The 12,384-nt window shown below is 40.3% G+C and overlaps 1 protein-coding gene across 2 annotated transcripts in view; it reads right to left on the bottom strand.

Moving 5' to 3' along the window:
• Nucleotides 1–12,384, bottom strand: part of LOC128692355 (uncharacterized) — a 31,710-nt gene that overhangs the window by 2,850 nt on the left and 16,476 nt on the right. The window contains exons 2-4 of one of the 2 annotated variants that reach the window (XM_053781492.2): nucleotides 11,887–12,014; nucleotides 6,854–6,986; nucleotides 2,309–2,464 (exon numbers count right to left, since the gene is read on the bottom strand). In XM_053781492.2, coding sequence (XP_053637467.1) covers nucleotides 2,309–2,464; nucleotides 6,854–6,986; nucleotides 11,887–12,014 — 417 coding nt within the window. The remainder of the gene's footprint in view (nucleotides 1–2,308; nucleotides 2,465–6,853; nucleotides 6,987–11,886; nucleotides 12,015–12,384) is intronic. The other variant, XM_053781493.2, reaches the window with a different exon arrangement.

Genomic DNA, 12,384 nt, shown 5'->3' with positions numbered 1-12,384 from the left:
ATTAGATTTTTTATTTTGACAAATTACTTGGTTGTACAGAGGAATATAATAGTTGGGTGTACTGTACAAACTATCAGCTGAATACAGAAAACAGGGGCATATACAGTACTGTATTTAGTTTAAACCAAAAGAAACCAAAATATAAACTATGGAACAATGGGTTGCAATTTTAGTTATTTAAGCAGTTCTACTATAGCAATCTTAAAATACTAGCATTTTGCTAAGAATTATATTACATAGTGCAGGCTCTCCTAGGAATGGTTGGAGGGAGGGGGTAAAGGAGGTTTTGTGTGCAAGGGGATTTAGACAGAGCAAGCATGTGTGAGCATGTTAGATAGGAATGAGTGGAGGCAAGTGGTTTTCATGACTTGACATGCTGTTGGAGTGTGAGCAAGGTAACATGAATGGATTCAGGGAAACTGGTTACACACACTTGAGCCCTGGAGGTGGGAAGTACAGTGCCTGTACTTTGAAGGAGGGGTGGAGATATGTTGCAGTTTTTGAACTATAGTATTGGCACATCTCTGACAAGACAGCGATAGAGTGAATAATGATGAAGTGTTTCTCCTTTTTCGGGTCATCCTGCCTCGGTGGGAAACAGCCAACATGTTAAAAAAAAAATTACAAAAATGCAATGGTATCAAATGGCTTTTCAAAAATAATTTTCAAGGATATACAGACTCCTCAAGGAGGATACAGTAGGGCCCCGCTTTACGGCATTTTGTGTTACGGTGCTCTGCTAATACAGCAATTTCAAATTATGACCAGAAATCACTATATGGCAACCCGTCTTGTACGGCACGCCCCACCCGGTTTATTTACATTCTCCGTGAGCACATCTCTATTATGTCTGGAAACTTTCTGAAATTTCAAGTTATTGCATATTCTATATGTACTCTGATAATTATACTTATGTGTACCTGTAGCTAAATATACTTACACACTGTGCTGGCATGCAGGTACACATTAAAATCACCAAGAGTCTCTCTACTCTTGATGCCATATTAATAATAATCTCTTGGGCACATTAAATGTCATATACATGTATATTACATATAGACATTTCCATTAATCTATATTTTTTCAAAATTATATAATAAACATACTGCATAACATAAAAACATGATAAATACACCCCACAGTAAGAATAACGTTTTCTCTAGTCCAACATCAGAGAAAATGTGTACGCTATTACTGGGGGTAACTAGAAAATGATTACTTTTGTATGCCTTCACTCAGAGCATCATTTCTTCTAAAAATGGTGTTACATGAGAATGGGAATGTTCCTCTACTTATTCTACTGCATCAACATGAAGACAACTTGTACACAACGTAAAGTGTTTGTAATAAGATTCACAGACATGGGAATGAACGTGCATCAACCAAAAGCAGATATGTCTGTTTGTTTACATTACGTGTGGGTGGGCTGGTGTCTGGTAGGGTAGGGTGGGCTGCCCTGGCTGGCTACAATACTTCCCACACCTTACTTCCTACAAATAAATATGACTCGCCTCTCACCCTACATTAAGACTACAAATATTTTAAGGTAAGTAATGAGTGTACTGTGCATTTTATTTTTTGTTTTTAATGCCTAGTTCTATTACCATCTTAAGATAAATTAGTGTAAACTTGTTGTCTAGCATTTATAAGTGGAAGAAAATGGCATTCCGCTTTCAGGTGGTGGCCTGGAACCTAACCTGCCGTGTAAGTGGGGCCCTACTGCACCTTGACGCAAGCGAGAGACTCAAAATCCAAGGAAGTGGACCTATCTTCCCCTTCCTTGAATCAAGCCTGAATACTTCTCATTTCCAAGGCACTGTATGACTCTACAGGTCTAGCAATTCCCCTCAATAAACAAAAAAAAATATAGGGTACACAAAAAATCATTACATGCTCATCTTAAACACTCCATTAATGAGGAAAACTGATAAAGGAAAAATGTAATTAATGTATTGTACTGACATTTGAAAAGGACGAGAGATGCCACCTTCAACTGGAAATCTGTAACAAGTGTGGTAAGTAAAACTGTTTGAAGCTACTGCACATATATGCTGAATGAATACAAAGATAACATACCAGTACTAAATGATAAATAATCTGGTTTCAGACCCTTACATGCTGTGTAATAATAGAATCATGATTTGTACATTAAAGTGTGTTTAAATGCACTGTGAAAAGAGGTACATGTACAATATCCATATGTAAACTTCAATATAAAAAACTATGGAGATGGGGATACATGAAGGCAACACACTTGCATTTTAATGGACTTAGGAGCAAAGCCCTGGGTGATAAAAATGAAACTTGCCTGAGGGGTCAAGAGCTGAAGTCTCAACAAAGAATGCTCCTATGGACTGGGCATATTCCTGGGCAGTGATCTTGTTTACCACTCTGTCATCTCTAAGATCCTTCTTATTACCCACAACTACAAGCATTAATCCATCACCAACACGGCTAGTTAACTCTGCCAAAAAAGACAAATGACTTTAAAACATGCTAAATTAAAAGAAATTTTTTGGTACTGTACAGTACCAATTACAGTTACAGTACCAATTATATACAATTACAAAGAAGTGAATGTTTTCAGATACTTGGGAGTTGACGTGTCGGCGGATGGATTTATGAAGGATGAGGTTAATCATAGAATTGATGAGGGAAAAAAGGTGAGTGGTGCGTTGAGGTATATGTGGAGTCAAAAAACGTTATCTATGGAGGCAAAGAAGGGAATGTATGAAAGTATAGTAGTACCAACACTCTTATATGGATGTGAAGCTTGGGTGGTAAATGCAGCAGGGAGGAGACGGTTGGAGGCAGTGGAGATGTCCTGTCTAAGGGTAATGTGTGGTGTAAATATTATGCAGAAAATTCGGAGTGTGGAAATTAGGAGAAGGTGTGGAGTTAATAAAAGCATTGGTCAGAGGGCAGAGGAGGGGTTGTTGAGGTGGTTTGGTCATTTAGAGAGAATGGATCAAAGTAGAATGACATGGAAAGCATATAAATCTATAGGGGAAGAAAAGAGGGGTAGGGGTCGTCCTCGAAAGGGTTGGAAAGAGGGGGTAAAGGAGGTTTTGTGGGCGAGGGGCTTGGACTTCCAGCAAGCATGCATGAGAGTGTTAGATAGGAGTGAATGGAGACGAATGATACTTGGGACCTGACGATCTGTTGGAGTGTGAGCAGGGTAATATTTAGTGAAGGGATTCAGGGAAACCGGTTATTTTCAAATAGTAGGACTTGAGTCCTGGAAATGGGAAGTACAATGCCTGCACTTTAAAGGAGGGGTTTGGGATATTGGCAGTTTGGAGGGATATGTTGTGTATCTTTATACGTATATGCTTCTAAACTGTTGTATTCTGAGCACCTCTGCAAAAGCAGTGATAATGTGTGAGTGTGGTGAAAGTGTTGAATGATGATGAAAGTATTTTCTTTTTGGGAATTTTTTCTTTTTTGGGTCACCCTGCCTCGGTGGGAGACGACAGACTTGTTGGGGAAAAAAAAAAAAAAAAAGGCCACTAGCCTGCCTAGTATGCCTAGGCATTTTGGGCAGACTAATAAAAATTCTAGTATGCAGACTTAGGATAAATTTTATTGCCCTGTGTAGCTTTTCCCAATGGGGATATAGTTTTGGAGCAGTTGGTGCATTTATTCTTTAACATGTACATAAAAAGGAATAAGATACCTAAGGATTGGCAGAGAGCAGAATAAGAATTAAGCCTGCTTAATACCAGATCAAGTGTATGGTAGGGTTATTATTGAAAAAAAAAAAAAAATATGGAGCAATGTGGAAGATGTTACAAATGTAATACAGTCTCTCCTCACTTAATGACAGAGTTCCGTTCCTAAGACCACATCGGCAAATGAATTCATCGCTAAGTGAGGAGCATACTATAATGATAGCGGGTTTGTGTCAACCATCTCTGATATTGTTTTAATGTCACCTTTGCACCATTTATAAAATTTCTGGTATATTTTTAAATGTTGATACAGTAATGTGCATACCTAAATAATGTATATTAGAGCTGATTTCCTCTATTCTGTGTATTACAGTATACAGTACTGTACTGTACAGTGGACCCCTGGTTAATGATATTTTTTCATTCCAGAAGTACGTTCAGGTGACAGTACTGACCGAATTTGTTCCCATAAGGAATGTTGTGAAGTAGATTAGTCCATTTCAGACCCCCAAACATACACGTACAAACTCACTTACATAAATACGCTTACATAATTGGTCGCATTGGTAGGTGATCGTTAAGCGGGGGTCCACTGTACTGTATAAATATTTAAAAATACACCAAAATGTTAAAATGGTGCTAAGGTGACATTAAAACAATATCAAAGATGGTTGACACAAACCCACTACCATTATAATATGCTCCTCACTTAGCGATGAATTCATTTGCCGATGTGGTCTTAGGAACGGAACTCCATCGTTAAGTGAGGAGAGGCTGCACCATGTGGACCCTCGAATTTCATAATCCTTTTTCTGAATGTAAAACTATAGTTATTCTCCATAAAATGTATTTTTTGTTAATATTTTTGGGTGTCTGGAATGGATTAATTGGATTTACATTTTTTATGGGAAATATAAACAAAAAATACATTTTATAGAGGAGAACTATAGTTTTACACACAGAAAAGGGATTATGGTATTCGAGGGTCCACTGTATTGTAATAATCAGAATAAGAGGAAATCTGCTCAAATATACACTATTTAGGTATATATACTAGTCAGAGAGCCTGTCATATGTCTGAGTCGTTGGTAAATGAGTACACCGCTAAGCGAGGATAGGCTGTACGTAAGTGGTAGGTAAAGATCTTTGACATGAATAGCGAGACACAGGCTAGCTTATGTATGAGTAAGGGATATTATTTTCCAGAAAAAGTAAACCTTAGACAGGGTTGTGTGATGTCACCATGGTTTAACATACATATTTATAAATGTTTGAAAAGAAGTGGAAATTGTGCACCTTATACACGACGGATTCACGGAAGGCAAATCCTGTGTCACAAACCTACTGGAGTTTTATGACAAGGTAACTGAAGTAAGACGTGAGAGGGAGGGGTGGGTTGATTGCATTTTCTTGGACTGCAAGAAGGCCTTCGACACAGTTCCTCACAAGTGATTAGTGCAGAAGCTAGAGGATCAGGCATGTATAACAGGAAGAGCACTGCAATGGATCAGAGAATACCTGACAGAGGCAACAGTGAGTCATGGTATATTATGAGGTATCACGGTGGGCGCCTGTGACAAGCGGGGTCCCACAGGGGTCAGTCTGTGACCAGTGCTATACTTGGTATATGTGAACGACATAACAGAAGGTATAGACTCAGAAGTGTCCCTGTTTGTAGATGATGGGAAGTTAATGAGAATTAAATCGGATGCGGATAAAACAGGTCTACAAAGAGACCTGGACAGGCTGGATACGTAGTCCAGCAACTGGCTCCCAGAATTTAACCCCACCAAATGCAAAGTCATGAAGATCGGGGAAGGGCAAAGAAGAAAGCAGACAGAGTATAGGTTAGGCGGCCAAAGACAGCAATCCTCACTCAAGGAGAAAGATCTAGGGGCGAGTATAATACCGAACACGTTGCCGGAAGCACACATTAACCAGATAACTGCTGCGGCATATGGGCACCTAGCAAACCTGAGAATAGCGTTCCAATACCTCAGTAAGGAGTTGTTTAAGACTCTGTACACTGTACGTCAGGCCCATACTGGAGTACACAGCACCAGTTTGGAACCCACACCTGGTCAAGCAAGTCAAGAAATTAGAGAAAGGGCAAAGGTTTGCGACAAAGCTGGTTCCAGAGCTAAGGGGAATGTCCTACAAAGAAAGGTTAAGGGACCTCAGTCTGACGGCACTGGAGGACAGGAGGGTCAGGGGAGACATGATAATGACATACAAAATACTGTGTGGAATAGACAAGGTGGACAGAGAGAGGATGTTCCAGAGATGGGACACAGAAACAAGGAGTCACAATTGGAGGATGAAGACTCAGATGAGTCAAAGGGATGTTAGGAAGTATTTCTTCAGTCAAGAGTTGTTAGGAAGTGGAATAGTCTGGCAAGTGATGAAGTGGAGGCAGGAACCATACATAGTTTTAAGACGAGGTATGATAAAGCTCATGGAACAGGGAGAGGGAGGACCCAGTAGCGGTCAGTGAAGAGGCGGGGCCAGGAGCCAAGTCTCGACCTGTGCAACCACAATCAGGCGAGTACACCTGTTCCTCACACTGTATATAGTGAACATTGTTTTATTATTAACTGTGGTTTATTACTTGCTGCCAGACATTACTCTCCCATTATGAAAATCGGTTAGAGGCATTTAACTACATGCGGGTCCTGCTTTACGGTGTTTCACTAATGCAGCAGTTTTCAGTTATACCCATTCTTCATTTATTTAGACTTCCTACAATAAATATATTCACCACTCACTATAAAGTAAGGATGAAAATATTTTAAGGTAAATAATGTGTGTACTGAATATGCATGTTTAAACCTAGCTCTATTGCTTGCTTAATATATAATAGTGTAAACATGTTGTCAGGCTTTTATATACATTTGAAAGTGAAAAAGGCAGGGTTTCACTTTACAGCATGGCTCGGAACCTCTAACCTGCTTATAAGCAGGGCCTTCCTATACAGGTAGATTTAGAATCATTCAGGCTCTTTAGTAATTCAGAAATCGATGTGCACATCACATTAGACAACACACTACATATTTTGATAAAGACACTGGCAGAATAGAAACACTCGAGATATTCTGCTTGGTAACCTAGATTTTTATAGCAAATTCTGTACATTAAAGTGACATAAAAATGGAAAAAAAAAAAAAGAACAATTCTTAACTTACCAGTAACCCAGGATTGTACATCAGTAAATGTTTCATACTTGGTCAAATCAAACACCAAAAAAGCAGCATTAGCACCTCTATAGTACATGGGTGCCATGGAACGAAATCTTTCCTGGCCAGCCGTATCCCACACCTGTAAAAACAAATTTTTTTTACACATTTGGTTATCATTATTAATTCACCACAAATTAAAATGCTCAAAAATGGCTAAACTGAACCAGAAAATATGTACAAGACACCCATATTAACACTATTCAATCTGTCCTCAAAATATACCCCTGATTTTCTAACACTTTAAATTACACTTGCCGTAGAGCATTTCTAAAACTAGTACGTATATGAACCATATAATTTTAGTTCTTTTAGGTTGAGCTAGGTAAGGTAAGGCTACTCAACTAAACTTCAAAATGTGTACATCAGTTTACCTGAGCACACTTTAAATGTTGAAACAATGCTGTCCTGATGCCTTTTGCACTTGACTTTTCTAAATAAATAATAAAACACACACAGATGAGTCAAAGGGATGTTAGGAAGTATTTCTTCAGCCACACAGTTGTTAGGAAGTGGAATAGTCTGGCAAGTGATGTAGTGGAGGCAGGAACCATACATAGTTTTAAGACGAGGTATGATAAAGCTCATGGAGCAGGGATAGGGAGGACCCAGTAGCAGTCAGTGAAGAGGCGGAGCCAGGAGCAGAGTCTCGACCCCTGCAACCACAATTAGGTGAATTAGGCAAGTACACACACACACAGTGCTAGTCATGGCATTATGCCGCATCTTCCCCACACATGTACCAAAAGACAAACCTGGTGGCTAAAGCTCCCGCTTCACGCACGGAGGGCCCGGGTTCGATTCCCGGCGGGTGGAAACATTTCGACACGTTTCCTTACACCTGTTGTCCTGTTCACCTAGCAGCAAATAGGTACCTGGGTGTTAGTCGACTGGTGTGGGTCGCATCCTGGGGGACAAGATTAAGGACCCCAATGGAAATAAGTTAGACAGTCCTCGATGACGCACTGACTTTCTTGGGTTATCCTGGGTGGCTAACCCTCCGGGGTTAAAAATCCGAACGAAATCTTATCTTATCTTACCTGGAGAGAGTTCCGGGGGTCAATGCCCCCACAGCCCGGTCTGTGACCAGGCCTCATGGTGGATCAGAGCCTGATCAACCAGGTTGTTACTGCTGGCTGCACACAATCGAACATACAAACCACAGCCCAGCTGGTCAGGTACCGACTTTAGGTGCTTGTCCAATGCCTGCTTGAAGACAGCCAGGGGTCTATTGGTATCTCCCTTATGTATGCTGGGAGGCAGTTGAACAGTTTTGGGCCCCTGACACTTAACGTGCTAGTGACCCCTGCTTTTCATTGGGGGGGGGATGTTGCATCGTCTGCAGAGTCTTTTGCTTTCGTTGTGAGTGATTTTCGTGTGCAAGTTTGGTACCAGTCCCTCTAGGATTTTCCAGGTGTATATAATCATGCATCTCTCCCACCTGCGTTCCAGGGAGTACAGGTTCAGGAACTTCAAGCGCTCCCAGTAATTGAGGTGTTTTATCTCCGTTATGTGTGCCGTGAAGGTTCTCTCTGCATTTTCTAGGTCAGCAATTACACCTGCCTTGAAAGGTGCTGTTAGTGTGCAGCAATATTCCAGCCTAGATAGAACAAGCAACCTGAAGAGTCATGGGCTTGGCATCCCTAGTTTTGAAAGATTATAATATACATATTTTCACACTTACTGAGGTTTTAATACTTGGTGCTGTGTCCTTTATGCTTAATCACGTCCCCCAGCCATTTAGAAAGACTCTCACAAATTCTTGAGGGTTTGGGGAGGCATACCCCTCAAGGGAGGTTCCTTGACGTTGGTGAGGGGCTCTTGATCTAGGGAATTGGATCTGTGCTCCGGTTCCCTGAATTGAACCTGAATACCTTCCATCCCCCCCACATGCGCTGTATAATCCTACGGGTTTAGCGCTCCCCATGATTATAATTATAATTGGGGAGGCATATTATTCCATGCCTCGTGTAGAACAGCCTCCAGCTGTGGGATGGAACTGATATCCTAGCCCAGTAAACTTCGCTTCACTATTGACCAGAGGTTCTCAATAGGGTTTAGGTCTGAGGAATTGCCTGGCCAGTCATTAAAGAACCTCACTTCACAATCCTTAAGCCACTGAACTACAGATTTGGCAGTATGACACAGTGCAACGTCCTGTATAAAAACCATAGCCCCACACTTGTCAAGCACTTCAGGTAAATTGTCACACAACTCCAGTAATCATACTGGTTTTTGGGAAGCACAATGAATTCATCAACACACTAAGCACTGAAACACCTGGGTGTTTGGTGGCCCCATAGGTGTAGTGTGGGTGTAGCGGGTCACTACCTCTGGGCCGGTACACGTCCCCCACGGTTACAGGTGACAGTGAAGGTTGCTTCATCACTTCAAAGTACTTCAAGCCACTGTTGAGGATTCCAGTGAAGATATTTCTTTGCATAATCCAGCCTACGTTTCTTCTGTAGCTTGGAGAGGATCGGTTTCTTAACTTGGCGGTGACTACTGTAGCCCAGTTGACACATCTGTTATCAGTTCTTACAGACACCTCTGAGAGATGTGGGTTCTACCAGCCTTGAAACGCTGCACCCAGTTCCTCACTGAATGCTCACACACCAACATTCTCCACCATTTCTTTCGTCTGGTACCCAGCTTTGTGAAGTCCTATGATTTGAGCTATAGTTTCAGGTGTTAAAGACTTCCTTTTACCCATAATCTAACATGTATAGCCCAAAACCAAAGGGAACACCGGACAAAAGATAGGGCAAATGAGAGACAAAAGTATAAGACTTCCTCTCACCACGGCAGCCACGTAAGCACTGAAAAGTCACTGTGGAGTGCGGCGGCAGGCCATGACCTACTAATGGCTGTTACCAGGCATAATGCACTGACGAAAAAAGATTCCCCTGCATGGTAGGCCTTTGATTTTAGTCTCTGCATTATGCCGTGGGCACTCATCCGGCATAATGCCGTGACTAGCACTGTATATATTATCCATGGAGAACTGGAAAAGAATGCTTTCTTTGTAAGCCAGGAGCAATGAGCTAGTAACCCCTTCTTTATACATTATTAATTTTAAAAAGATAAGCTTTCGTTTTTCTTTTCAAGTCGCCCTGCCTCGGGGGAGTATGACCGGTTTCTTGGGAAAAAAAAATTATATATGTATATATATATATATATATATATATATATATATATATATATATATATATATATATATATATATATATATATATATATATATATATGTATATATATATGTATATATATATATATGTATATATATATATATATATATATATATATATATATATATATATATATATATATATATATATATATATATATATATATATATATGTCGTGCCGAATAGGCAGAACTTGCCATCTTGGCTTAAATAGCAACGCTCATCTTGCCATATAAGACAAGCGAAAATTTGTGTATGCAATAATTTCGCCAAAATTATTCTGAACCTAACGAAAAAAATATATTTCACTGTGATTGTTTAGTATTAAATTATTGTAAGCAAATCTAAAATATGTTCAGTTGGGTTAGGCTAAAATAAATTGTTCTTGTTATAATAAGGTTAGGTAAGTTTTCTAAGATTCTTTTGGAGCAAAATTAAAATTTTTTACATTAACATTAATGAAAAAAATATATCTTTAAACGTATAAGAGAAAATTTTAGAAAGGACTTAATTTTAAATGAGTTCTTGCTAATTGACCAGTTTTACATATTCGGCACGACACATTTTATATATATATATATATATATATATATATATATATATATATATATATATATATATATATATATATATATATATATATATATATATACATACATACATACATACATACACACTCACACACACACACACTCACACACACACTCACACACACACTCACACACACTCACACACACACTCACACACACACTCACACACACACTCACACACACACTCACACACACACTCACACACACACTCACACACACACTCACACACACACTCACACACACACTCACACACACACTCACACACACACACTCACACTCACTCACACTCTCACTCACACTCTCACACACACACACACACACTCACACACACACTCACACACACACTCACACACACACTCACACACACACTCACACACACACTCACACACACACTCACACACACACTCACACACACACTCACACACACACACACACACTCACACTCACACACACACTCACACTCACACACACACTCACACACACACACACACACACTCACACACACACTCACACACACACTCACACACACACTCACACACACACACACACACTCACACACTCACACACTCACACACACACTCACACACACACTCACACACACACTCACACACACACTCACACACACTCACACACACACACACACTCACACTCACACACACTCACACACACTCACACACACTCACACACACTCACACACACTCACACACACTCACACACACTCACACTCACACACACTCACACACACACACACTCACACACACTCACACACACTCACACACACTCACACACACTCACACACACTCACACACACTCACACACACTCACACACACTCACACACACTCACACACACTCACACACACTCACACACACTCACACACACTCACACACACTCACACACACTCACACACACTCACACACTCACTGTGCATTGATAATCTCTCCTGTGCTCTGTACTGGACTGACAAATCTCCCACTAGTGAATTATAATAAAAAAAGCGCTAAACTTACAAAGGTCATACAGCGCAGTCCCAGGAATGAAATGTTTCCAAATAAAAAGTTTAATTTTGTGCAAGTGGTCTTGTACACAAGTGATTATAAACCCATACTCACAGTATAGGTAAACCGAAAAATATACGTAATACAGTACTGAATCTAATTCTTAAGATATACTGTACATACGTAACAGGATACAAATTGCCATACCTGCATCCTGACCTTAGTATCACTCAGTAGTATCTCCACGTTGCTGAAGGAAGCGCCGATGGTGGAACTGGTGTTCTTGTGGAAGGTCTTTGTCTCATAGCAAGTCACCAGCGACGTCTTGCCCACTCCTGCACACACACACACACATCACCAATTATTACTTTTGCTGCTTCACATGAACACCTTTCAACAGTCATAAGGAATCAGAACTATCTTCCTCTTCCTTGGATTGAACTTGATTACATCCCATTCCCAGGTGCTATATGGCCCCCCCACGAGTTTAACTTCTTCCATAAGCATAAGGACAGAAGAGCACATAAAATTAAGACATCCCACACCTTCGTAACTTGGAAATACGTCTCACACATTTGGGTTTATCAATCTAATGCTGAAACGTACAAATTAAAGACAGAAAGGATCCAACGCTGCATCGTTCCATCACTTCTTCCTCTATTGATAAATCTCTGACCCATCTCGAAATTTTCGAACCTGACTTCC

This window comes from Cherax quadricarinatus, chromosome 53 (assembly GCF_038502225.1).
Source record: "Cherax quadricarinatus isolate ZL_2023a chromosome 53, ASM3850222v1, whole genome shotgun sequence".
NCBI lineage: Eukaryota > Metazoa > Arthropoda > Malacostraca > Decapoda > Parastacidae > Cherax > Cherax quadricarinatus.
This window is presented reverse-complemented; position numbering and strand designations above follow the sequence as displayed.